The sequence below is a fragment of the Bos indicus x Bos taurus genome, chromosome 10 (genome assembly GCF_003369695.1).
Source record: "Bos indicus x Bos taurus breed Angus x Brahman F1 hybrid chromosome 10, Bos_hybrid_MaternalHap_v2.0, whole genome shotgun sequence".
NCBI classification, from domain to species: Eukaryota; Metazoa; Chordata; class Mammalia; order Artiodactyla; family Bovidae; genus Bos; species Bos indicus x Bos taurus.
Window position 1 is genome coordinate 51,839,084 of NC_040085.1, and position 27,117 is coordinate 51,866,200.

Genomic DNA, 27,117 nt, shown 5'->3' on the forward strand with positions numbered 1-27,117 from the left:
CACCACAGAAACCTCAGATAGGTCATTCAGGGCACAACTGGGGAGTAAGGGGAGTGATCATCCTGTAAGAAGCAGGCCTTGCTACTTCCTCTTATAGTGTCAATTTAACATTAAGGTGCTGTTTATCTAGAGTGAACTGCAGCTAAGATATAAAATACTTTTTAACTGACATGGACACTTAATGATTAGTATGTATACACTGAGTTAAATAGCTTTTAGAACACTAGTAATTAACAACAACAACAAAAAAAAAACTGAATGGGGCATGTTTAATTTGTTCTTCTTGTTAAAGAAATCTTCAGAGCTGGCCAGTCTTTATTCTCGGGTAGCTCTGTATGGTGAACTAAAGAATTATGAGACCAACTAGTCGGGCCAAGGCGTGTAATGAGCACTGCACAGTACAGAGGAGCTTGGGCTTTTTAAATATGCTCAGTGGTATTTCTTATGAGTTTTTGGTGTATGTTCTTCCTGCTAGTAATCTTCCCCACTCTCAAAATGGAGTTTTCAATTTTGAATCAGTACTCCAACATTTGAATTTTTTTTTTCTAATTTATTCATTTGGCTCTTTACAAAAGATTTCAGTCTCTGGATTGAGGACAGTAGTTTGTGGCTAGAGCCAGACTTTTTTGTGTACTAATGATTTCCACCTTTACTCATAGGTTTGATGAGAAGAGGGCAGTGCAGCAGCTGAGAGCATGCGGTGTCCTGGAAACCATTCGGATCAGCGCAGCAGGTTTCCCCTCTCGGTGGGCCTGGCAGCTTTCAAATACAAGGGATCCTCATGGGGGAGGTTCCTGCTGCCTTAGATAAGCTGACATGAGTCTCTTTTCATAGGTGGACTTACCAAGAATTTTTCAGCCGCTATCGGGTCCTAATGAAGCAAAAAGATGTGCTAAGTGACAGAAAGCAAACATGCAAGAATGTTTTAGAGAAACTGATAGTGGTAAGAAAGATTTTCACTCATCTGTATCTGAACAGATGTTTGCCAAAGGCCTTGTGATTGTAACCTGTACAAGTCCTAGGGGTGTCCAAATAGCACTAATTCAATGAATTCAGGAGTGGGAGCGGGGAGAGGTACACTGTCTTGGAGTTCGAGGCTCCCTGTCTCTACGATGGAAGGACTAGTGAGGACAACAGCCCAGTATCAAGAAACAGGATGGTGAGGCCTGAGCCTAGACTTCAGATGCATTCTTTTTAGAACTGGATCATTTTCAATAAAAATTTACTGAGTACTTACTTAAGAAAGACACCAGGCCAAATGCTGTGTGATTAAGAAAAAATAAGTCTTATCCTCAGGTAACATAGTATGTCTTCGAAATCAATGCATTTTAAAGACAAGTATAATATACCTTAGTGTCTATGAAATGCTGAATGAATGAGAGAAGAAATCAGAGGAAGACAAAGCCACTTCTGCTGTGGGGAGGAGACATGTATTTTGAGTCAGGCCCTGAAAGGTGGGTAAGACTGTGTAAACCTGGAAGGAGACTATCCTAGTAGGGAGCAAAGAACGTGGAAGCAGGAAAGCATAGTTTTCTCAAAAAAACAATACAGTAGGATTTTTGTTTTTGCAGTAAAAAATTGGTGCCTGGGAAGTAAGGAATTCGTTAGGAAATCGGGGTTGATGTTTGAAGGATCTTGCCTACCAAGCTAAGGCATTTGCAGACCTTAGAATGCATCAGAGTCACCTACAAGACTTGTTACACTACAGATTGCCAGGCCCCACCTCCAGAATTTCTGATTTGGTCGTCTGGGATGCGCCCAATAATTTGCATTTCTATCAAGTTCCCAGTGATGCTGATGCTGGTTTGAGGACTACACTTGGATAGCCACTGATGTATGCTGTGGAGAATTTAAGATTCATGAAATGTTTTTTAAAGAATATTATATTTTCACTTATTTGACATTAGGTTGGATGGATTAACTCACTTTGAAGTAATTAGTAATAATTACTAGCTATTAATTAGATGTAATATCTCTTCTCTGGTAATAATTTTTTTTTTTTTCTTGAAATAGCTTAGGCCACTTTCCTGGTGATGTGTAAAAGAATTGGGTCCATTTTGAATTTGGCCCAAGTCCTTTCTAGGGAATGAAGAGCAGAAAGTAGGGACAGTCATCCCACACCAGCTTCCTCCCCTAGACCTCTCCCGGCTGAACTTTGGGACCACAAGGCAGAGGAGGGCAGGCTTGGGGAGCAGGGAGAGGGGAGCTGAGATGAGATGGGGCTGGGAAAGGGAACCACTTACTAGCTTTTCCAGCTAGCTTCCTTTGTAAGATTTATTGATTTAAACTGAAGTAGTTTTAGATGTATGTGATTTCCTATTTTCTCTTTTCATGTACAAGATAGGAAATATTTGCTTACAGTGAAAAGTTATTTTCTCTGTTTTCACTTTGAATTTTACATCACAATATTGATTGTTACAAATAAACTCTCCTCTTTCAACGTGAGATGTTTAATAAATCACATGATTTTGAATAGTTGGATCAGAATGTAATAGACCAAAAATAGTATGCCTATCTATCTGTGTTTACTGCTCAACTTTGCTTATAATCAGAAGTCAGTGAGCATTATAAATGATTATATTTTTGAAATTTGTAGACAGACTTACTATTGATAAAACCAAGAGATAACTGTTGAGAAACTTAACTCTTAACATGAATATGCAGCATTTTTAATCTTTTTGTTTTTATTTTGTATGTATTACTTCCTGCCTTTTTCTTCACACTGGTGTTTTTGTCCCTTCAGCTTTCTCATGGAACTTACAGCCCGATGTAATCCTTACAGCCCGGGTCAGTCAGAGGGAGTGTCAGCATCTCCATTTCCTTGAGATATTTAAAATACAAACAAGCAAATAGTAGCTGCCTATAACCCACAACCAAGTTTTGGGCTTCAGATAATAATTCCAGGTAGACTAATTCTGGAAAATAACTCTTAAACTGCAGTTTTCCTTAAAGTCCCTTCTATTCGCTCAACTTGCCTAGGATCAAAAAGCTGGCTCCATTAGATACTTGTGATGTAGCCCAAGATTTAGCTAATAGTTTCATCCCTTTACTGATACTGCTTTTAGACTTTTTTTTTTTTTTCTCTTTAAAATTCACTTATTTGGTCATCATTTCTACTTCTGAGTATAGTTTCTTCCAAATACAGGACAAGGACAAATACCAGTTTGGGAAGACAAAGATCTTTTTCCGGGCTGGTCAAGTGGCCTACCTAGAAAAATTGAGGGCAGACAAGCTGAGGGCTGCCTGCATCCGGATCCAGAAGACGATCCGAGGGTGGCTGCTGCGGAAGAAGTACCTGCGCATGCGCAAGGCTGCCATCACTGTGCAGAGATATGTGCGAGGCCACCAGGCCCGATGGTATGTGTCCTGGTGGCGTGTACACGCTTGCTCAGGGGCAGCCAAGATTGGAGAGTGCATCTGACTTATTGTCTAAGCTAGGACAGTTTGGGGTGGGGTGGTCACCCTACCACTCAAGGCAGTTCAGTTCAGTCGCTGAGTCGTGTCCAACTCTTTAAGACCCCAGGAACCGCAGCACACCAGGCCTCCCTGTCCATCACCAACTCCCAGAGTTTACCCAAACTCATGTCCATTGAATCGGTGATGCCATCCAACCATCTCATCCTCTATCATCCCCTTCTCCTCCTGCCTTCAATCTTTCCCAGCATCAGGGTCTTTTCAAATGAGTCAGCTCTTCGCATCAGGTGGCCAAAGTATTGGAGTTTCAACTTCAACATCAGTCCTTCCAATGGACACTCAGGACTGATCTCCTTTAGGATAGACTGGTTTAATCTCCTTGCAGTCCAAGGGACTCTCAAGAGGCTTCTCCAACACCACAGTTCAAAAGCATCAATTCTTTGGTGCTCAGCTTTCTTTATAGTCCAACTCTCACATCCACTCAAGGCAACACCTTACCTTTTCTTAGTTCCAAGGAATTAACTCATAAGACAGTTAAATAGAATATAATTTCACTCACCTTTAGGAATCAGATTGAACCTCAAAAAAAATTACAAATTACTGTCTACTCATGTCCTCAGTATTTATTTTTTATACGTTTATGTTGGGCTTCCCTGGTGGCTCAGCTGGTAAAGAATCTGCCTGCAGTGTGGGAGACCTGGGTTCAATCCCTGGGTTGGGAAATCCCCTGGAGAAGGGAAGGGCTACCCACTCCAATATTCTGGCCTGGAGAATTCCATGGACTGTGTAGTCCATTGGGTTGCAAAGAGTCAGACACTAAGCGACTTTCACTTTCACTTTTAATGGACTTGAAGAAATCATCTGTAAATCAGGACAATCATGAATATAACCTGTTAAAAATGCTTCCATTGAGGTGTTTTTAGGAGCAATAAGCTGAGAACTGTAGAAAAGAATTAACTGACATGTGATTACATATTAGGATAATTTTAATTTAGAGCTATCAGAAGACATGAATTAATGATAAAAAAAAAACTTATGCCCAAGTAAATAGATTGAGAAAAAACATCATGTGTTCACAATAGATAGAGCTCAGGAAGCTGGTGATAAGTAGGTATGGTATTACTGTGTAAACTGGTCTGCTATGTAAAGGGTACATAGCCTGGGGTAATAAGCACAGTCCTAAAAGGAATAAACCTTTATGACCTTTAACTTCTTTATTGTAAAATCGAGTGATATGGGACAGCCTACATTTTAGGGTTAGGTAAGGTTCATTTGAGATAACAGATGGACAGGTATTCGGGGCTCATAAACTAACTACAAATATAAGAAATATAAATGTTGATTTAACATGTATGTTATTAGAATAATCAATGGAAGTACTACTTATTATGGCAAGACATTGGTGCTTTCATCCTCTACAAAATGTGTTCCTGGGTTTTTCTGACTACTGACAACTCGCCACTCTTTCTCTCCCAGCTATGCTAAGTTCCTGCGCAGAACCAAGGCAGCCACTATCATTCAGAAGTACTGGCGCATGTATGTAGCTCGCCGGAGATACAAGATCACGCGAACTGCCACAATTGTCCTTCAGTCTTATTTGCGAGGCTACTTGGCCAGAAATAGGTATCACAAGGTGAGGCATTGTTTTCAACTTTTTTATTCATCCCATTAATGTTAATCAAGTCCCACGTCTGTACAAAGTGCCACAGGCCCTCCTATGGATGTAGGACTTGTATGGAAACAAGGAAGATCCCCTGGAGAAGGGATAGGCTACCCACTCCAATATTCTTGGGCTTCCCTTGTGGCTCACCTGGTAAAGAATTCACCTGCAATGTGGGAGACCTGGGTTCGATCCCTGGTTTGGGAAGATCCCCTGGAGAAGGGAAAGGCTACCTACTCCAGTATCCTGGCCTGGAGATTTCCATGTGGTTGCAAAGAGTCAGACATGACTGAACAACTTTCACTTTCCCTTTCAACCAACAATTGAAATATATTTTAAAATATTAAATAATAAGTACATATTTATTCATTTATTAACATGACTTGGAAAAAGAAGGCTTACCTTTTTATTCCCTTTGCATATGTAATTTGGGGGGGAAAAGTGACATTTTTGTTTCCTGTGGCTGCTGTAATACATTACCACCAACAATTTCTCATTGAACTTTCTCACAGTTCTAGAGGCAAGAACTGTGAAAACAAGATGTCAGCAGAGCTACACTCCCTCCAGAAGCTATGGGGGGAGGACCCTTTCCTTGCCTCTTCTAATGCTGGAGGCCACCACTATTCCTTATACTTTTGTGCCCATATCACTCCAAGCCCTGCCTCCATCTTCATTCACATCATCTTCTCTCTGTGTCTAACTTTACTTCCTTTTGTCTGTCTCTTTTGAGAACACTTGTGATGGATTTGGGTCCCGCCTAGATAATCCAGGATAATCTCTCCATCTCAAGATCCTTAACTTAATTATACCTTCAAAGACCCTTTCCCCAAATAAGGTAACATTTACAGATTCATGGAGGAATCTAGGGGTCTTTATTCAGCTAATTATGGTGAGCTTTGAATAGCTAAAGTATATAACAGATGAACAGAAGATTAAGAATGAAACAAATTTGGAAGAATTTACCATGGTAAAGTGAAATCAAATGTAATATCAATGTAGTTAAAGTTGTATTAACTGGAGTATGATCCTATAGAAATATTTGACAAGTAAGCTTTATGTCTAGCACTAATCATTATGACTAGAGATAGTGGATCACCAGATTAGTCTTACCTAATCATCACTTCTAACAATATATGGTCTGGTCAATGAACATTTTTTCTCTCTTTTATTTCAGCAAGGTTTTGAGTCTGTTCTTTAGGTTCGTCCACCTTATTAGAACTGACTGAAATGTGTTCCTTTTCATGGCTGAGTAGTATTCCATTGTATATATGTACCACAGCTTCTTTATCCATTCATCTGTTGATCGACATGTAGGTTGCTTCCATGTTCTAGCTATTGTAAATAGTGCTACAATGAACATTGGGGTACATGTGTCTTTTTCAACTTTGGTTTCCTTAGTGTATATGCCTAGTAGTGGGATTGAAGGATCATATGGTGGTTTTATTCCTAGTTTTTTAAGGAATTTCCATACCATCTTCCATAGTGGCTGTATCAGTTTACATTCCCACCAGAAGTGCAAGAGGGTTCCCTTTTCTCTACACCCTCTCCAGCACCCTCTCCAGCATTTATTGTTTGTAGACTTTTTGATGATGACCATTCTAACCTGTGTGAGATGATATCTCATTTTAGTTTTGATTTGCATTTCTTTAATAATGAGCAATATTGAATGTTTTTTCATGTGTTTTTTAGCCATCTGTGTCTTCTTTGGAGAAATGTCTGTTTAGATCTTTTCCCTACTTTTTGATGGGGTTGTTTGTTTTTCTGGTATTGACTTGTATGAGCTGCTTGTATATTTTTGAAATTAATCCTTTGTTAGTTGTCATTTCCTATTTTTTTTTTCCATTCTGAGGGTTGTCTTTTCTTCTTGCTTATAGTTTCCTTTGCTGTGCAAAAAGCCTTTACATTTAATTAGGTCCTGCTTGTTTATTTTGTTTTTATTTCTATTACTCTAGGAGGTGGGTCATAAAGGATATTGCTGTGATTTGTCCTGGAGTGTTCTGCCTATGTTTTCCTCTAAGAGTCTTATAGTTTCTGGTCTTAAATTTAAGTCTTTAATCCCTTTTGATTTTATTTTGGTGGGTGGTGTTAGGAAGTTTTCTAATTTCATTCTTTCACTCATAGCTGTCCAGTTTTCCCAGCACCACTTATTGAACATGCTATCTTTGCCCCATTGTATATACTTGCCTCCTTTGTTAAAAATAAGGTACCCATAGATGTGTGGGTTTATCTCTGGACTTTCTATCTTGTTCCATTGGTCTATATTTCTGTTTTTGTGCCAGTACCATACTGTCTTGATGACTGTAGCTTTGTAGTTTAGTCTGGAGACTGTTCTTTAGAACATATTCTGAATAAGCCAGAAATACCCTGATGCTGGAAAGATTGAAGGCCGGAGGAGAAGGGGGTGACAGAGGATGAGATGGTTGGATGGCATCATGGACTCAATGGACATGAGTTTGAGTAAACTCCAGGAGTTGGTGATGGACAGGGAGGCCTGGTGTGCTGCAGTCCACGGGGTCACAAAGAGTCGGACATGACTGAGCGACTGAACTAAACTGAACAGTCTAGATCTTGGAGCCCTTTGGGCATTGTTAGAAGGAGAGTCAGTTGAGTGATATAGGACATTTCTCTAATCATAGGCAGTATGTGGGCTTGCCCTGGACCCTATTCATGTATGTATTTTACTTTCTTAATTTAAATTAATTTTAGACAACAAAGAAACATGGAAAGCTAATGAGGCTTGAATGAACATATTTAAATAGCTGTGCTTTGAAGAAAATTTGAAGACAGTTTCTCCAGGTCTTTCTGCCCATGCCTGCTTTATGGTTAGGTGTTCTTTCTTTTCAAGCATGAGCTTTCAAGGGAAGGTAAAGCCTTATTAAACTTGACCTATTAGATACGCCAAACTGGTTACTCCCCTGTTTTCCTCAGTACTGTCTTTGGGAACATCTGAACTGGGGTTTGAGGCTATTGGTTAGCAGTAGAAGTCTCTAGCGAGCTTAGCTCCCACTGTGACTGGACCTAGTGAGGGTACCAGCTTAGAGACTAGTTTATGTGTAGGCCATTGGGACCCCCTTAGTGATCCTTCTAGCTGTGATTCAAATCTCAGCCTCCCCTTCTCCAGCTTTGAGAGGTCTTAAAGTGAAAGCAAGTGTTATTTAATGCCTCTGACTCACTCATGGAAATGAGATTGAGAATGGAAGCTCTAATTATATACCATTTCCATTTGACTGAAATTACAGAAATGGACCAATGTCTGAAGTTACATGGGAGAAGGAAATTGAATAGGAAAATTGGCATTAATAGCTTTGCCACTGTGTGCTGCTTGAGTTTTTTTTTAATTCTGAAAGCCTTCAGTTTGCCATCACTGAGTTTTACCCAGTTTGTCACTAGTCATCCAGATAGACAGGGGCTTCCCTCAGGATTCTGACGTTGAGTGAGAGCAAAAGCCCTGCCTCACTGCAGCGTGATGCATGGTGACTGCACTTTGTGGGAACTGAAGGCTACCTTGGCATTAGGAAAACAGCCCAAAGGTGCAGTCTTGAGTTAGCTGAAGACACTTATATAGGTCTCTGAAACACCTATGTTTATTTTGTTGTTGTTTAGTTGCTAAGTCATGTCTGACTCTTTTGGGGGACCCCATAGACTGTAGCCTGCAAGGCTCCTCTGTCCAGGGGAATTTTCAGGCAATAATATTGGAATGGGTTGCCATTTCCTTCTCCAGAGGATCTTCATGACATAGGGATCGAACCCACATCTCCTGCTTAGCAGGCTGATTCTTTACCATGGAGCCACCGGGGAAACCCATGTTTATTTTGTATTTGATGACTTTAAACACAACCACTTATTTCTTTTGTATCATCTGGGATGGCACATGATTTCATTATTTTTCTCAGCTACATATCCTAAAAATAGGAACTGTTTTTTCAATGATCTTACCAAATTGCTACTATCTGAAGAGACTGTTTCAGAGATTTTTTACACATTTAAAAAAAGTTTCATGAAAGGTATATTGTATCCCTTTATCATAATCACTAGTGAGTACTTAAGTGAATACATTGGAACATTCATATCACACAAGTTCAGTTCAGTCACTCAGTCATGTCTGACTCTTTACGACTCCATGAACCACAGCACGCCAGGCCTCCCTGTCCATCACCAACTGCCAGAGTCTACCTAAATCCATGTCCATTGAGTCGGTGATACCATCCAACCATCTCATCCTCTGTTGTTCCCTTCTCCTCCTGCCCTCAATCTTTCCGAGCATCAGGGTCTTTTCAAATGTGTCAGCTCTTCGCATCAGGTGGCCAAAGTATTGGAGTTTCAGCTTCAACATCAGTCCTTCCGTCCTTCCAATGAACGCCCAGGACTGATTTCCTTTAAGATGGACTGGTTGGATCTCCTTGCAGTCCAAAGGATTCTCAAGAGTCTTCTCCAACACCACAGTTCAAAAGCATCAATTCTTCAGCACTCAGCTTTCTTTATAGTCCAATTCTCACATCCATACATGACCACTGGAAAAACCATAGCCTTTACTAGACAGACCTTGGTTGACAAACTAATGTCTGCTTTTTAATATACTGTCTAGGTTGTTCATAACTTTCCTTCCAAGGAGTAAGCGTCTTTTAATTTCACGGCTGCAATCACCATCTGCAGTGATTTTGGAGCCCCAAAAAATAAAGTCAGCCACTGTTTCCACTGTTTCCCCATCTATTTGCCATTTTATAAGATCATAGTTTTGAAAGGACCTCAAAGTCTTGCTAGTTCAACCCTTCCTAAAATCTAAGAATTTTCCCATCATTCCTGGAAATTATTTGCACAATCTCTGCTTGATGGTCATTAGTGACAAGAGATTTATATCATAAGGATGAATGAGTGTTTATCAGTTTAGGGGAATATCTTTTTTTAAGAAAACACAATATAAAATTAATATCTGTTTACTTTATCTTTCTTTTAGCTTTCCTTTTAAAGTTCTATCCCTACTACCTTTGAACCCCATGTGTGGGTTTGTGCTACATTTGTAAAGCAATGGGAAACCCTCACTAGAGTGGTATTCCTCAAAAATGGCAAATGAGAGAATCATTTTTTTTGTTGTTTCTGGGGGAAAAATCAATAAATTAATAATAAACTTTGCAGTACCCTAAGTGTTGGCTTCTATAGCCTGCTTACCAACCATACCCTATATCCTCAAGCCAGAGACCTAATGCACAGTGATGTGGACCCAGCAGTAAGGGTAGTGGGTAAATCTATTTTACTAGCACATAATTCACAGGGTATCAAGCTCTGTTTATTTTCTGAAGGATAACTGATTGCTTTTAGAAATCATGTAGTTATAAGAAACCTAATGCATTTTTCTTTCTTTTTAGATTAGTTTTCTATTTAGTAATCTGGTGTCTTTAATTTTGATGGCGCTTATGTGTATACTCTGTTTATCATCATACATAGACATGTAATCCCACATATGACATGTGGATGTAATACATGTTTTATATATGTTTCTCAAATTGCCTTTTAAAGATTACATTTCAATCATCTTTTAAAATAATTGGTGCCTCCATATATTTGTGATAAGTACACTCCACATAATACATGGTTGCTTCAGCTTTTCCAGTGGCTTTCCCTTTAGTTAATGTGTGGTTCTCAGACTGCATCCATAGGTTGATAGAGTTGAAATTGAGTGTAGTCCAGGGTCTGACATTACTTGCACCTACCCTTCTCTCCAGATACTCCGTGAACACAAAGCAGTCATCATTCAGAAATGGGTCCGTGGCTGGCTGGCTCGCACCTGCTATAGGAGGAGCATCCACGCCATCATCTACCTTCAGTGCTGCTTCCGACGGATGATGGCCAAGCGTGAGCTGAAGAAACTTAAGATCGAGGCCCGCTCTGTGGAGCGCTATAAGAAGCTCCACATTGGCATGGAGAACAAGATCATGCAGCTGCAGCGCAAAGTTGATGAGCAGGTGTGTTTTGAACAGCAGTCCTAAAAATGCAGCATGCCTAATGAAATACACTGGGATTATCTCCAGCATTGTCTCCTTTTGACTTTACCTTTCAGTCTCAGCAAAAAAGTAAAATGGTAGTGACATTAATGAGCAGGCAATAGTGACAAGCTCATAGGTAAGATTATAATTTCAAGGACCAAGGCGGGAAATTGTTTTTGAGAACACAGACAGGTTTACTAGCAGTCCAAAAGGTTAGGACTGAGAATCATATTGTGCTTTATATTTTACACAGCTCTTTCATCATTATCATTCAGTTATGTGTAATGTATTGTTTCTTTTGTAGATGAGTTGTTTAGCACTGAGATGGCAAAAGAAGCAGGAAGATGTCCATGCTTCTGAGGAATCTGCAGTCTATTTGCAGAGATAACAGTTTGATTTCTTACAGATAGTTATTACCAAGTAATATTTTAGCACCTGAAAATTATATAGGTAGTTAGTGACATATAAATACTAACGATGACAAAGAAAAACAGAAAAGAGAATGAAATAAAATTCATCAGACAGGTTTTCTGAATGGGAAGAGTTTCCAGATGTTAAACAAAGAGATTTGTAAGACGTGATTTTGAGGCCGTTTTACCATTCCTATACATCACTAGCCAGCACATGGTTTTCAGTAGCACACTGATTTGTTTCTAAAAACAAATCTAGATTTTCCTATTCCTGGATTGAGAATCAGGAAAGAGAATTTAGTATGGTAACTCTCCTTGTGACTATGAGAGAATCACATCTATGTTGCTCATCTCATGTAAAACGTAAATAATTGTGTCTGTTCTCTTTTTGTATCACTAAGAGGGGACTGATTGTGTTACTTTAAATGTCACTAGTATTTTGGTTAGAGGCTATATCAGTGCTGCAGTGACACAGCATGAATATGATGAATAGGCATGGTTTTCTCACTAAGTACAATTCATGGTGTGTATATTTACTTGCTGTCACTCATGTGTGTGTTTAAAGAACAAAGACTACAAATGCCTCATGGAGAAACTGACCAATCTAGAAGGAATATACAACTCGGAGACCGAGAAACTACGAAGTGATTTAGAACGTCTTCAGCTAAGTGAAGAAGAAGCTAAGATTGCTACTGGACGGGTCCTCAGTCTGCAGGAAGAAATTGCCAAGCTACGGAAAGACCTGGAACAAACTCAGTCTGAGAAAAAATCCATTGAGGAACATGCTGATAGATACAAACAAGAAACTGAGCAGGTAGGAGCTGATGTTCATATCCTCATCTACTTCTTTCACAAAGGAGATGTGCTGCCATATTGACTTGGTTGGCCATTGTAGCTCAATGTAGTTCTCAGTTGAAGGTAAAACACACATTTCAGTCAGTTGACTGTTCATTATTAGTGTTTTTCCCCAAGGAGTTCTTCTATATATTGGATGAGTAGCTATAGGTCTTTTAGTAGAACGTTTTACTCTACTAAGAATAGAAGGAAAGCAGTATTATAAGAAGAAAATTGATGGCCAAGTACCTACTATACACTCTTTTTGTTGAATGTATAGATCTGTGTGGAGTCAGCCAGCTTAAGGTGATTAAGAAGTAAATTAAACAATAAACTGTCAATAGCTAGTAGGAATTTTTATGGAAACCTATATTAAGGCTGTTTTGAGAAGTCCACCAGAAATCCAAATGTCTACACTGGCCATAGTCAAGAACTACTATGCAAAAAATAACAACAAAACTGCTTACAGATTGACAGATGTTTCCACACTGCAAATTTGTATTAACTTATATCAAAACTTTATTAAATATAGAAAACACGAAGGCTCTCAAGAAGTAATGAGGAGTATTGTTTAAACATAAGAAAAAATACCTCAACATAAGGCTTACTGGGAAAAAGTAATAGATTTTTAGAGATCCTACTAGTATTACCATCTTTAAATGAAAACAGAGTTGACTCTGTTGGCTGTAACTACTTCTGAACCTCCACAGGAGCTTATGCAGTAAGAACCTCTGAAGGAGCTTAGACAGTTCAGGTAGGATAGTGTCACTAATAAGATTGCAATCCTTCCATGATATTCAGGATCCTGATTAAAATAAACCCATCTATATCTTCAACAGATCTTGACTCTGTGTCTGGAAACAGTTTGCCTGGTAGCCTAGTCCATAAAGAATCTGCCTGCAGTGCAGGAGACCTGGGTTCAATGCCTGGGTCGAGAACATCCCCTGGAGAAGGATTCAGTACTCTTCAGTGTTCTTGCCTGGAAAATCATATGGAGAGAGGAACTTAGCGGGCTACAGCCCCTGAGGTCACAAGAGTTAGACACAACTTAGCAACTAAACCACCATTAATATACGTTACTTTGACATGGCAAGCTTGTTCTATTGAATATATATCCAGTGAGATACTTTTGAAGTTTAGGATCTGTCTTTCTCATTTTCTCTCTTTCTCAATCTCTTTTTTCCCCATTTCCTGAGTCCCTGAAAGCTTCCAAAATTCCTTAGAAACTATGGAGTATTAACTTGATAGGGGTATTCTCTTTTCCTTTTCATAGTCAAATTCATACCTTTCTAGTTAGATAGAATAGTATACCCAAACATATTCAGATTTCTCCTTTCTTCTTGTTTTATTATCTGCAGCTTTCACAGGGATATCTATAGGCACTACCATTAAGTCTTTTAGATGGAGTGTGGTAAGAATGAAAACATTTCCCTGGGAGAGCCAGCCTTGTGGTCAGGAAAGCTGCATTGCCAGTCAGCCTGATCAAGGAGCCTAGAAGGTCCAGAGAACTGTGCTTCTTAACCAGGAATGTGTATCAGAATTGGCTGGAGAGTTTTTAAAAAGATACCTGCCCAAGCTCCGGGAGTGTGGGTCAGACACATTTATTTTGAAAAAGCACCACAGGTGATTGGTTGCATAGCCCTGACAAAGAGTGGCTTCTCTCAAGAGCACCCAAAGAACCAAGCCTTTGTACTGAGAGCAGACCTTCTCAGGACAGAAGGAAGAGACTGGACAATCAGAAAGAGCACCTCCTGGCCTGATGTCTGCCGTGGCTCAGTGCTGTAACTTCAGTTCTCTGTTCTTCAGGGATCCTTCGTCACAGCCCATTGTCTCCATCGCTGAACTCTTCATACATTCTTTTTATTATTAAAGCTGTTCCTTTAAGAATTCTATGAACTCTCATTTAGAGAAAGGAATTCACATGTCATTTATTCAGGTTTCACTTCAGCACACATTCTATTACAAAGCTAAACTATATAAATTATCAACTTTGCAAAGTTACCTTTGGTTTTGATTTTTGCTTCCTGAGAATCCTTATCTAACCAGAAACCAGAAAGTTAAAAGGTCAACATTTTTTTTTTATTGTGGTAAAATATGCTTATATGTGACTTTAAATTTACCATTTTAATTGTTTTGAGTGTAAAGTTCTATGACATTATAGTCACATAGTTGTAAGGCCAATGCTTAAATGTGGAATAAAAGTTTACAACCTTGCAAAACTCTTAAAAGGAGATGAAAGTAAAATTCTCAAGACAGAGAACAGGGAGCTTTGGAAGGTCTTCAGCGAATTTCATACTTTTCTTGTCCTCTGTAATCTTTCTGTTGTATCTTGGGTCCACATAAGCATTGTGTTAGGCTTTTGGGGTGAAAAGGTGTTATATTACTTTAAGAGCAAATGCTTTCTAGGTGTCAGGCAATTGGTAAATGCTCAAGGTACAAAGTAAAACAACAACAGCAAATCATCTTTGTCCTCCAGTAATTTCTAGTCAATCAGGGAAGTAAAAGTAAATCATTTATAAGGGGTATAAGGAGGCATTTACAGGGTTCTGTAGCAGTCCAATGGAGAGACATATAATTGGACGAGTTTCTGGGAAAGCTTTCTGGGGGGTAATGCTTGAACCAAGTTTAAAGGATGACTGAATATAACTCAGCAAAGAAGTGAGACAGTGAGACATGGCAGTAAGGAGTGACTACTGTGTGTTTCGTATTCAGTATCGGGTTTCCTCTGTCTGTTGCAGCCATATCAGTTTATTGTTTCATTTTATAGCTGGTGTCAAATCTGAAGGAAGAAAATACTTTGCTGAAGCAGGAAAAAGAGGTCCTCAATCACCGTATCGTGGAGCAGGCTAAGGAGATGACAGGTAAGGCTCATGTGGGGCCAGCCTACTGCACTCCAAACAACCTGAGACCAAGGGTTTAAAAGTTATAACTTTGCGTATTTAGGCTGGCATCAAAAAGGTTTCAGAGTTCCAGAGGCAGGCACTCTAAATATTTGGTTGAATTAGTTGGTGAATTTGTAAATCGTATCTCCCTAAGTACAAATATGAATTCATGCTTAGTCAATATCATATATAACTTAAAAAAATAATTGTATGTATGATTTATAGCTTATAGGAGTCCTCTTGATTTAAGACAAATTCTTGAGCTAATATGTATATTATAGGAGTATATGTATCTGTGTATATTATTGATTTTGCTAAATGAATGAATACTAATTTCCTAAGATCACTCACTTTTTACCATCTTAAAAAAAAAAAGACACTAACTAGAGGTAGACATTTATTTGCTGTTGGTAAGATAAATTAAAATGATTATAATTTACAAGAAATCCACATATACTTAAACATGAGATAAGACGATGTATATCAAACTACAGCAATTGGTGGTAGAAATAAAAAGGAAGAGGTAGGTTAGAGTGAAAATATATGAAAAGAATAACAGATTATTATCATTTTTGATATGGTATTCAAAAGAGGAGCAAAAACTTTCTAAAGTGTTGCAATGAGTTATCAAAACAATAATATGTTATTAGTAATGAGGAAATTGAGGAAAACAAGTCTCTGTTTATGAGGCAAATCAATTAAAATTTGGATGTTAGCTAGGGTCTCCAGATAGAGGTGATCTGAAAGCAAATTGAGATTAAAGAGAGAACCCTCAGGGGTTTTCCCCACACCATACCCTTCTTCCCAATTAAAGGGAATACTGTATAGAAAAGATAATAAAGTCTGGAATTTATAGGATAATCATAGAAAAGAGATAAGGTGAAGAAAAAGAGTCATAAAAGAAAGTTAAGACAGAAAGAGAAAACAGTCATTGAAGATGTAGAAAGAAGGTTGCTAGGATGCAGAATATAGTGGAAAAATCCAGAATGATGAGAACTCTTTTAGGAAAAAGGAAATGTTATTTGATACTAAAGAGAACAAAACAAATAGCAGTGGATTTGCCTAGGGAAAATTTGTTGGTAGCCTTGGGCAGCTTCCACAAACTTGTGAGAATAAAAGGCAATTTATAGAATGTTATATAGAGAAAAAAATCCTTTCACTCATTTATTTGCAAATTATTAAATCTCCAGGACAGGGGAACACTGTGGAGGCAGTCATGACAGGACACTTGGAAGTCCTTGGCCTCGTGGGGCTGACAGAGATGGTGAGCAATGAAGCAGGCAGGACAGATTAAGATATGGGCACAAAATATGAGGTAGGAAGCCCAGTATTTATAAATGTGGCTGGCTCAGCTCATTGAGAGAAAGCACATGGCTGAGATTTAAGGCTTTTTTATTGATACTTTGATCTGCAATCAAGGGCTAGTCTCCACTCTCCAAATGATGTCCTATCTACATGCCAGCCACTAGCGGATAGAGAGGGTAGAGTGAGGTGAGTAAATGGAAAAGTCAAGTCCCCAGCAGCACATAGGAATGGTGACAACAGAGGACCAGGTGTGGCAATTTACCTGAGTAGAATGGAAAGAGTAACAGGACAAGGGCATTCGCAGTATTGGGAAATTGTAAGACAGAAGCCAGGGACTGAGAGATGAGTAGAGAGACTCTGGAGAGCAGGACAGCTAGGTCTTCTGAGAAGTCACTGTTCCCCTAGGGGCCTGAGGAATGTCTCTTTTTCAACAAAAGAATTTTATGAGTAGCCTGAAACAGAATACTAATGGAATAAAAAGTATGTACTTCTAGTTACTAAATGCTGACTAGTGGAAGTTATCAAGGATGTGCTGTAACCAATGAATAAACCAGTTCTGTTCATGGAAGAATACAATAGATGATTGTTGTTTTTAGTAAATTATTTTATTCTTTGGCCATGATATTTTCTCTTTCCCTGCCTCCACTAAGATACTCTTCATAGATCATAGTGCTGCTAAAAGTAGAACCCCTCCCAAAGACTGTAAGCCAGTGCCCATGTATTTATTCTTGCATTTTGTGAAGCCGTCTTTGGTATGTTTTTATCTCTCTCTTCTTTCAGAGACTATGGAGAAGAAGTTAGTAGAAGAAACAAAACAACTGGAACTCGATCTTAACGATGAAAGGCTGAGATATCAGAACCTTCTGAATGAGTTTAGTCGCTTGGAAGAACGCTATGATGACCTCAAGGAAGAGATGACTTTGATGGTGGTGAGTCAAATACTTTTGCCCATTTTTATAAAAAAATTTAAACGTGTGCAAAACTAAATAGAATAGTAGCATAAACCCCCATGTACTCCATGTACTCATCACTCAATTCCAAAACAGTCATCACATTTCTATCTCCCATTCTAACCTATATCACGCTCCATCCAATGGATTCGATTGTCTTAAAGCAAATCCCAGGAATCACATCACTGTATTCATAAATAGTTTTATAAATTCAAACACTTTGAAGACTAGACTATAAGTCAGCATTGCTGGACTTTGTTTATGTACTGAATGACTTAATGTAAAATTTGCTTATAAAGCAAATATTTGTAAGGTCAAGTATTTTCTCAGTAGTTTTTGTAATTTCAAAGGCATATTCCTAAACAAAGAAGATTCATCTGCTATTTGTAATAAATTGTCTTACCTATTTCATGGACTCTTCTGCATCTGGCCAAGTACTTTTTGTACTTTTGATAGTGCTGCACACCATCCCTGGTCTACTTATTCTGATATCAGGAAACAGAGTTCCCTGACAATCTTGTTCCTGCAACCGTCAGCCTTAAATGTAACCTAATGGCACAAATGACCAGAAATGCCCTGAAATATTTGCTGTAAAACACAAGATAATTTGGATGGGTGTGGTCAAGATGGCAGAAGAGGAGGACCCTGTGCTCAACTCTTCCCACAGGCATACCAAAATTATAACTTTACGGAGCAATTGTGTATAAGAATGACCTGAAGACTAGCAGTGTTAAAGTGCTGTTAAACTGCTGCACTCAATATGCCAGCAAATTTGGAAAACTCAGCAGTGGCCACAGGACTGGAAAAGGTCAGTTTTCTGTCCAATCCCAAAGAAAGGCAAATGCCAAAGAATGTTCAAACTACCAGACAATTACAAACTCATCTCACATGCTAGCAAAGTAATGCTCAAAATTCTCCCAAGCTAGACTTCAACAGCACCTGAACCAAGAACTTCCAGATGTTCAAGCTGGATTTAGAAAAGACAGGGGAACCAGAGATCAAGTTGCCAACATCTGCTGGATCATAGAAAAAGCAAGAGAATTCCAGAAAAGCATCTACTTCTGCTTCATTGACTACACTAAAAACTTTGTGTGGATCACAACCAACTGTGGAAATTGTTCAAGAGAGAGGAATACCAGACCACCTGACCTGCCTCCTGAGAAATCTGTATGCCAGTCAAGAAGCAACAGTTAGAACTGGACATGGAACAACAGACTGATATTGGGAAAGGAGTATGTCAAGGCTGTATTGTCACCCGGCTTATTTAACTTCTATGTAGAGTAAATCATGTGAAATGCTGGGCTGGGTGAGCACAAGCTAGAATCAAGATTGCCAGGAGAAATATCGATAACCTCAGACATGCAGATGACACCACCTTTATGTCAGAAAGCGAAGAACTAAAGAGCCTCTTGATGAAAGTGAAAGAGAATAGTGAAAAAGTGGCTTAAAACTCAGATTCAAAAAACTGAGATCATGACATCTGGTCCCATCACTTCATGGCAAATAGATGGGGAAACGATGGAACCAGTGACAGACTTTACTTTCTTGGGCCCCAAAATCACTGCAGATGGTGACTGCAGCCATGAAATTAAAAAATGCTTGCTCCTTGGAAGAAAAGTTGTGACAAACCTAGACAGCATATTAAAAAGTAGAAACAGTACTTTGTCCACAAAGGTCTGTCTAGTCAAAGCTATGGTTTTTCCAGTAGTCCTGTATGGATGTGCGAGTTGGACCATAAAGAAAGCTGAGCACCAAAGAATTGATGCTTTTGAGCTGTGGTGTTGGAGAAGACTCTTGAGAGTCCCTTGGACTGCAAGGAGATCAAACCAGTCAATCCTAAAGGAAATCAGTCCTGAATATTTATTGGAAGGACTAATGCTGAAGCTCTAATACTTTGGCTACCTGATGTGAAGAACTGACTCATTAGAAAAGACCCTGATGCTGGGAAAGATTGAGGTAGAAGGAGAAGGAGATGACAAAGGATGAGATGGTTGGATGGTATCACCAATTCAATGGACATGAGTTTGAGCAAGCTCTGGGAGTTGGTGATGGACAGGAAAGCCTGGTGTGCTGCAGTTCATGGGGTTGCAAAGAGTTGGACACGACTGAGTGACTGAACTGAACTGAAGACTAGCAGAAATTATTTCATGCAACTAAAGATATAAAAAACAAACCTCAACAAAATGGGTAGAAGATTAAAGGTTACACAGAACAAAAAGATGTAAAATATGATGACAAAAACACTAATAGTGGAAGAGGAACTAAGAATGCATGGTTGTTATAATGTTTTGAACTTGAGATCATATTTAAATAATTATATATGTGTGTGTATGTATGTATATGTATATGATTGAACCTCCTTTATTGTTGCTTATATGATCCTTGTCATAACCACAAACATATTATAGATATACACATATATAAAAGGAGAGTAATCCAAATATAATAGTAAAGATAGTCATCAAATCACAAGGGAAGAAAGAAAGGAACAAAAAGGAGCTACAGCAACCAGAAAACAACTAACAAAATGGCAATACGTACATACCTATCAATAATTACTTTCAATGTATTAGACTAAGTGCTCTAATCAAAAGACATAGAGTGGCAGAATGGACAATGAAAACAAGACATAAAGACACACACACACCTGTGAGAGAGTCAGTTCAGTTATAAAGACACATGTAGACTAAAAGGGAGAGAATGGAAAAAAGATATTCCATGGAAATGAAAAGAAAGCTGGGATGTCAAGAGTCAGACAAAATAGACTTTAAGACAAAGACAGTAACAAGAGACAAAAAAGGACACTACATAATAACAAAAGGATCAGTCCAACAAGAGGATATAATAGTGGTAAGTATATGTTCACCCATCATAGGTGCATCTGAATGCATACAGAAAATATTAACAAATGTAAAGAGAGAGATTGACAGTAACGCAATAATAGTAAGGGACTTTAATAATAGTAAGGGACTTTAATACCCCACTTACATCAAAGGACAGATCATCCAGAAGATTGAAATCATATCAGTCATCTTTTTCCACCACGATGCTATGAGAATAGAAATCAACTACAAGGAAAAACCTGAAAAAACAAATACATGGAGCTAAGCATACACTATTAAACAACCAATGGGTCACTGAAGAAACCAAAGAGGAAATTTTGAAAATACCTGGAGATAAATGAAAGTGGAAACACAATGATTATCATCTGTGGAATGCAGCAAAAACAGTTCAAGAAGGGAATTTTAATGGCAAATAAATAAGCAGTCTAGCCTTATACCTAAAGGAAGTATTGTCAAAAAAGAAGAACAAACAAAATTCAACATTAGTAGGAGAAAAAAAAGATTGGAATGGAAATGAAATAGACACTAAGAATCAGTTAAAAAGATGCGCAAAGCTAAAGAGCTGGTCCTGTGAGAAGATAAACAAAATTGGTAAACTATTAGCCATAATCATCAAGACAAAAAGAGAGAGCCCAGATTAATAAATCGGAAGTGAAAGAGTAGTTATACCACAGAAATACACAGGATCGTAAGAGGCTACTAGACAATTACATGCCAATAAAATGAGCAATCTAGAAGAAATAAACAAATTCCTAGAAACATACAATCTCCCAATACTGAATCAGGAAGAAACAGAAAATATGAACAGGTCAAATATCAATAATGGAATTGAATCAGCAGTCCACACACTTCCAACAAAAGTCCAGGGCCAGATGGCTTTGCAGGTGAATTCTGTCAAACATTTTAATAAAAGTTAACACCTATGCTCAATCTATTCCAGAAAGCTTCCAAACTCATTCTGTGAGGCATCACATTGATACCAAAATCGGACAAAGAAATCACACACACACACACACACACACACACACACAAAGAAAATTGCAGGCCAAAATTACTAATAAACATAGAACAATCCAAGTGGTCTGGCTTGAGACACCAACTACTCCTGAGGGCTTGTTTCCCTGTGGTCTCACAGATGGGTCTGCTTTGTCTAAGCCTGGATGTTGGAAGGAACGAGGCAAAAAGCTCTTTGTGGCTTCTGGCTCTTTTCCTGCACCTTGGAAGGAGTAAAGGAAATTGGACAGATCACAAAGCTTTCAGAGGCCTTTTTGAAGCTCTCAGGATTTGTAACCCTAGAAGATCCAGGCCACTGAACCTCTCCACCTCTTCTGCTGGGGGCACCCTCGGAGCGAGGGGCCCAAACCCCACCTTTTTATTTCCTCTTCCTTCAAGTCATTCTTTAACCACTTCTCCAGAAAGGAAGGGACTGCAAATACCTAACTTTTCTATTCCCCACAGGCTTGCTGAATACTAGTTCATTAGTTACCACATGTCATGACACTATCACCTGGGCTCCCTGAATTAATAACCCAAGGATCTTCCCAGAGCAGCTTCCTGTTCTGCACACTCATCCTTGCCACTGCTGACTCCAGAGCTTCAGTTCCATGCATGAAACTGACAGAAGCTGTAATTGCCTGTGTGAAAACCCCCTCCCGTGACCTATTAATATGGTGCAGTAAAATGATTATGCTGTCATTGAATATATCCTGTGGACTTTTGGAGTGATTTTGTTTGATTATAATATGGAAGTCATCATACTTATGCTTCACCTCGTGTGACTAGCCACTCACAACTTTAAGAGGGGATCTGCTGTTAATCAGAGATGATTTTTATCTGAGTGTTTAGTTTTGCAGCTGTACTTGTCACACCCTCCTGGTGCCTCTTTCTGCTCAGGAGGTGACCCTTGTAAGAGTTTGTTAAGACAACATGGAATAGATTGTTTGGGCATGAGAGCATTAGGTCGTGAATATTAGAACCAAGTTAAGGTGGATGCTGTCTTAACTATGCCAAGTTCAATTATTTAATTATGTTGTGTTAACTGTAGCTGCTTATTTGTGTTGCAGAATGTGCCTAAACCTGGACACAAGAGAACAGACTCTACCCACAGCAGCAATGAGTCTGAATACACCTTTAGCTCTGAAATTGCAGAAACTGAAGATATTCCATCAAGGACAGAGGTATATTTTAGACACCTATCAATAAAAGTAAGATGTGCCCATCCTGTTATTAACAGAGAACATTTCCATTGCAGGGAGGACCCCATTTGTTCATAAATGTAACATTTGTTCTATATTCTTTATAAATGACTTGAAGGTGCTTAATTAGCTGTGTATATACATACCTATTACATATTTTTGTCAATCAATATTTCAATTTTTAATGTGATTTTGAGGACCAGATTTTCCCTTTTGTAATTCCCTTTTATACCTTAACATGTTCTGTATGTAAAAAATATATGAATTTATTTTAGACTGAGGTCATTTTTTGAAAAGTAAGCTTTTATCCTAGAATATTATAATATAAACACCAATGCCCTAGAGTTTAGCAGAATTGCTGCCTGTTTGGTGACAGTTTGTATGCATGGAAAACAGCTTATGAATCTGTCTTAGTGTTTTGTGTTACATGGTTTAAAATCAAAATGACATATTACTGTAACTCCAAGAGTACAGTGACTTTAAGTTAGATTGTTCCCAAACCAATTCTCATATCTTCTTCCAATATGATATTAGTTTCTGTAATGGGTAATTCAGGCACATTATTTTCTATTTTTATCTCATATTCTGAGAAAATGGCCAAGTCAGAAATAGACTGCTTCTGGCAGAAGAGCTGAAAAAAATTGAATGATTCTTTCCTTTCTTAGTTCTACTTGGGAATGAAAAGTTTCTCCATCTCATTCTGCTCATTTTAAAGAAAGTGTCACATTGTTGGAATGTCATATAGTTGGACTCATACATTCAAGGGGGCCAAGTAACTGGTCCAAGGTCACAGCTTGTAAGTGGCAGAGCCAGTATTCTAATTGAGGCTTGTCTGTTCAGAGCTCCACACTTCACCTCCTCCCACTCAGGGGTTCTACACTGGAGTTCTCCAGTCCCCTTTCTACCTACAGATAAACAGATAACATTAGTCTGGGAACATTGATACAGCAATATGGCCAGTATATAATAGCAGAGGTTGTTCAAGTTATCTGTTGTGCAACAAACCATCCCTGACTTTAGTGGTTTCAAACTACAGCAATTTATTATTGCTCACAGTTCTTTGGGTTTTGACTGGGTGGTACTTCTGTCCCTTATGGTGTGGGTTGGAGTATCTCCCTGCATTCAGCTGGGGTGAGAAGGTCTCCTCCTTGGGTTTCTCCATGTTGCTTCTCTCTTCAATAATACAGTGAGTGGGTTCTAGGAGTACAAGGGCAAAAGATGTCAGGCTGTTAGAGCCAGGCCCAGAACTGGCATGGTAGCAGTTCTGCCACATTTTATGGTCAAAGCAAAGTATGAGGCCAGCCCAGATTCAAGGAGGGGAATGGACTCCATCTCTTAATGGGAAGAAAGTTATTTTTGTTGGGTGATCATTGGTAGCTGTCTTTGGAGATTACCCCAGAGTTAGACTTTGAAGATTTCAAAATTACAGCTTCTGAGCCTTTAGTGGATATAAAGGTGTTTTCTCCAAATTCTTACAGATTTGAGGGGAGAGGTAACCTTTTTCATTTCTCATTCTCACTTGTTTTATGTCAAATGACTGAACTGAACTGAACAGTGGGATTTGGTACAGTTTTCATCTTTTTTGAAAAATGAAGAATGAATTGTGCTTCAGGAATCACCAACAGATCTTGGGGTATTGATACTGTCTGTCACATGGTAGTCATGTATGACCACCAGCAGTAGGTCATACACAGGAAGTCTCCTCTCAGAAACGAGGAAGGATATTGACTGAACTAGTCATGCTTGTTGCTTGTGACTGAGTGCGTGCATCTGAGACGTGGCTGGCTTTGGTTAGTGCTGTCTTCATCATGGGGCAGACTACAGTCACTCTCCTCCTTAGGACTGAGTTCATAACCTTAGCCTCAGTCTCTCTGCATTTCAGTTTCCTCCTCTATAAAGTGGCACTGCTATTATTATCTTACTTTATAGTGATGTTTTGAAGATTAAGTGAGTTAATTTTTACATACTTGCAACAGTGTTAGATACATAATAAGTGTTCAATAAATAAAGGTTTTTGCTCCAATAAACAGGCTTTAAACCCAGTCTAATAAACAGACTGGGTGTGGCCAGGATCAGAAAGATGGGAATCTGTACAACTGATAATAGGAAAAGAGAGATTGATCATCAAAGGGAAGTTGGGCAGGAGACATGGCAATCTAAGGCTATGGCTGTCACTTTGCTCTTCAAGTTACTTACCACCTTCAGGTTTGCATTTCTTCCTGATACTTCCTCTATAATGGCCAGGTTTACAAATCACCTCTTACAAACTAAAGGAAAACTTTCAACTCCTGTATGTAGTATTCCCAAGTAACTCCTTTAGAATCCAGGGGCCAGGGCAATAAGGGGATCACTCTTGCTTATGAATTGATTTTTAAATTAAAATAGATTGTTTTGAAACACAGAATTCTGACCTCAGTCATGTGTTAATAGCAAAATTTGATGTATAAATAAAGGATTAATGTCTCTTTAGTCACAAATCACAAACGTGTGATTTGCTGTTCACAAGTTACAGTGGCACCTCCACTGCTGTTTGTGGAGAACTCACCTGCCAGCTCTGCTTGCCTTACAGCCCTCCCACACTTCCAGCGTCTTTGTGGTCTGGGGTTACAAAGACCATGTAACACTTTTGGGAACCATTGCTTTCCCTGCTGTGTCATGCACCTTTCTTAGTAACCATTGACTAATTATCTCAGTTCTGCTTCTGCTCTCAAGCTTCCTCACACTTGTCAAATCCAGGGAAAGCATCACTGTAACTTTCTCAGCTACTGTTAGCAATAATTCCCGGATGACTGCCAGGTCTGTCATGGTAATTTTGTGAAGAAATTCTGTTATTTTCCTGATTTTCCTCTAACGAGAGACTGTTGTTATTTTTTAGATTAGTTTTTAAAGCTTCACTTTCTTGGAAAAGCCCTAGATGACAAAGTCCTTACAAAGGAAAGAAAGCAAAAACAAAACCCTAGACACTTTCCTGAGCTAGATGATCCAGTCATCCTCCTTGCTCATGTGGTATGGGGAGGACAATATCTCTTTGATTATACATGTCATTAGAGATAAGAATGGGCACCATTTGGAGCACTCTTAGTTACTAATCATTATGTCTCAAAGCTAGTGGAGGTGATGAAATTTCAGTTGAGCTATTCCAAATCCTGAAAGATGATTCTGTGAAAGTGCTGTACTCAATATGCCAGCAAATTTGGAAAACCCAGCAGTGGCCACAGGACTGGAAAAGGTCAGTTTTCATCCCAATCCCAAAGAAAGGCAATGCCAAAGAATGCTCAAACTACCACGCAATTGCACTCATCTCACACGCTAGTAAAGTAATGCTCAAAATTCTCTAAGCCAGGCTTCAGCAATATGTGAACCGTGAACTTCCTGATGTTCAAGCTGGTTTTAGAAAACGCAGAGGAACCACAGATCAAATTACCAACATCCGCTGGATCATAGAAAAAGCAAGAGAGTTCCAGAAAAACATCTATTTCTGCTTTATTGACTATGCCAAAGCCTTTGACTGTGTGGATCACAATAAACTGTGGAAAATTCTGAAAGAGATGGGAATACCAGACCACCTGATCTGCCTCTTGAGTAATTTGTATGCAGGTCAGGAAGCAACAGTTAGAACTGGACGTGGAACAACAGACTGGTTCCAAATAGGAAAAGGAGTTTGTCAAGGCTGTATATTGTCACCCTGTTTATTTAACTTATATGCAGAGTACATCATGAGAAATGCTGGACTGGAAGAAATACAAACTGGAATCAAGATTGCCAGGAGAAATATCAATAACCTCAGATATGCAGATGACACCACCGTTATGGCAGAAAGTGAAGAGGAACTCAAAAGCCTCTTGATGAAAGTGAAAGTGGAGAGTGAAACAGTTGGCTTAAAGCTCAACATTCAGAAAACGAAGATCATGGCATCCGGTCCCATCACTTCATGGGAATGGGGAAACAGTGGAAACAGTGTCAGACTTTATTTTTCTGGGCTCCAAAATCACTACAGATAGTGACTGCAGCCATGAAATTAAAAGACGCTTACTCCTTGGAAGGAAAGTTATGACCACCCTAGATAGCATATTCAAAAGCAGAGACATTACTTTGCCAACAAAGGTTCGTCTAGTCAAGGCTATGGTTTTTCCTGTGGTCGTGTATGGATGTGAGAATTGGACTGTGAAGAAGGCTGAGCGCCAAAGAATTGATGCTTTTGAAGTGTGGTGTTGGAGAAGACTCTTGAGAGTCCCTTGGACTGCAAGGAGATCCAACCAGTCCATTCTGAAGGAGATCAGCCCTGGGATTTCTTTGGAAGGAATGATGCTAAAGCTGAAACTCCAGTACTTTGGCCATGTCATGCGAAGAGTTGACTCATTGGAAAAGACTCTGATGCTTGGAGGGATTGAGGGCAGGAGGAGAAGGGGACGACAGAGGATGAGATGGCTGGATGGCATCACTGACTCGATGGACGTGAGTCTGAGTGAACTCCGGGAGTTGGTGATGGACAGGGAAGCCTGGCATGCTGCGATTCATGGGGTCGCAAAGAGTCGGACACGACTAAGCGACTGATCTGATCTGATCTGATGTCTCAAACAGTTTTGCACTTGTCAAGTGTTCCTATCCATAAAATTTTGTTCTTATCTATAGCAATTAGTTAA

General features: G+C 39.1%; 1 protein-coding gene across 8 annotated transcripts in view; it reads left to right on the top strand.

The window, feature by feature from the left end:
- Positions 1 to 27,117, top strand: part of MYO5A (myosin VA) — a 205,180-nt gene that overhangs the window by 132,557 nt on the left and 45,506 nt on the right. For all 8 annotated transcript variants that reach the window (XM_027553991.1, XM_027553989.1, XM_027553984.1 and 5 more), the window contains exons 17-25: positions 660 to 746; positions 835 to 943; positions 3,146 to 3,357; positions 4,891 to 5,047; positions 10,795 to 11,034; positions 12,031 to 12,279; positions 15,067 to 15,160; positions 17,267 to 17,415; positions 22,343 to 22,456. In XM_027553991.1, coding sequence (XP_027409792.1) covers positions 660 to 746; positions 835 to 943; positions 3,146 to 3,357; positions 4,891 to 5,047; positions 10,795 to 11,034; positions 12,031 to 12,279; positions 15,067 to 15,160; positions 17,267 to 17,415; positions 22,343 to 22,456 — 1,411 coding nt within the window. The remainder of the gene's footprint in view (positions 1 to 659; positions 747 to 834; positions 944 to 3,145; positions 3,358 to 4,890; positions 5,048 to 10,794; positions 11,035 to 12,030; positions 12,280 to 15,066; positions 15,161 to 17,266; positions 17,416 to 22,342; positions 22,457 to 27,117) is intronic.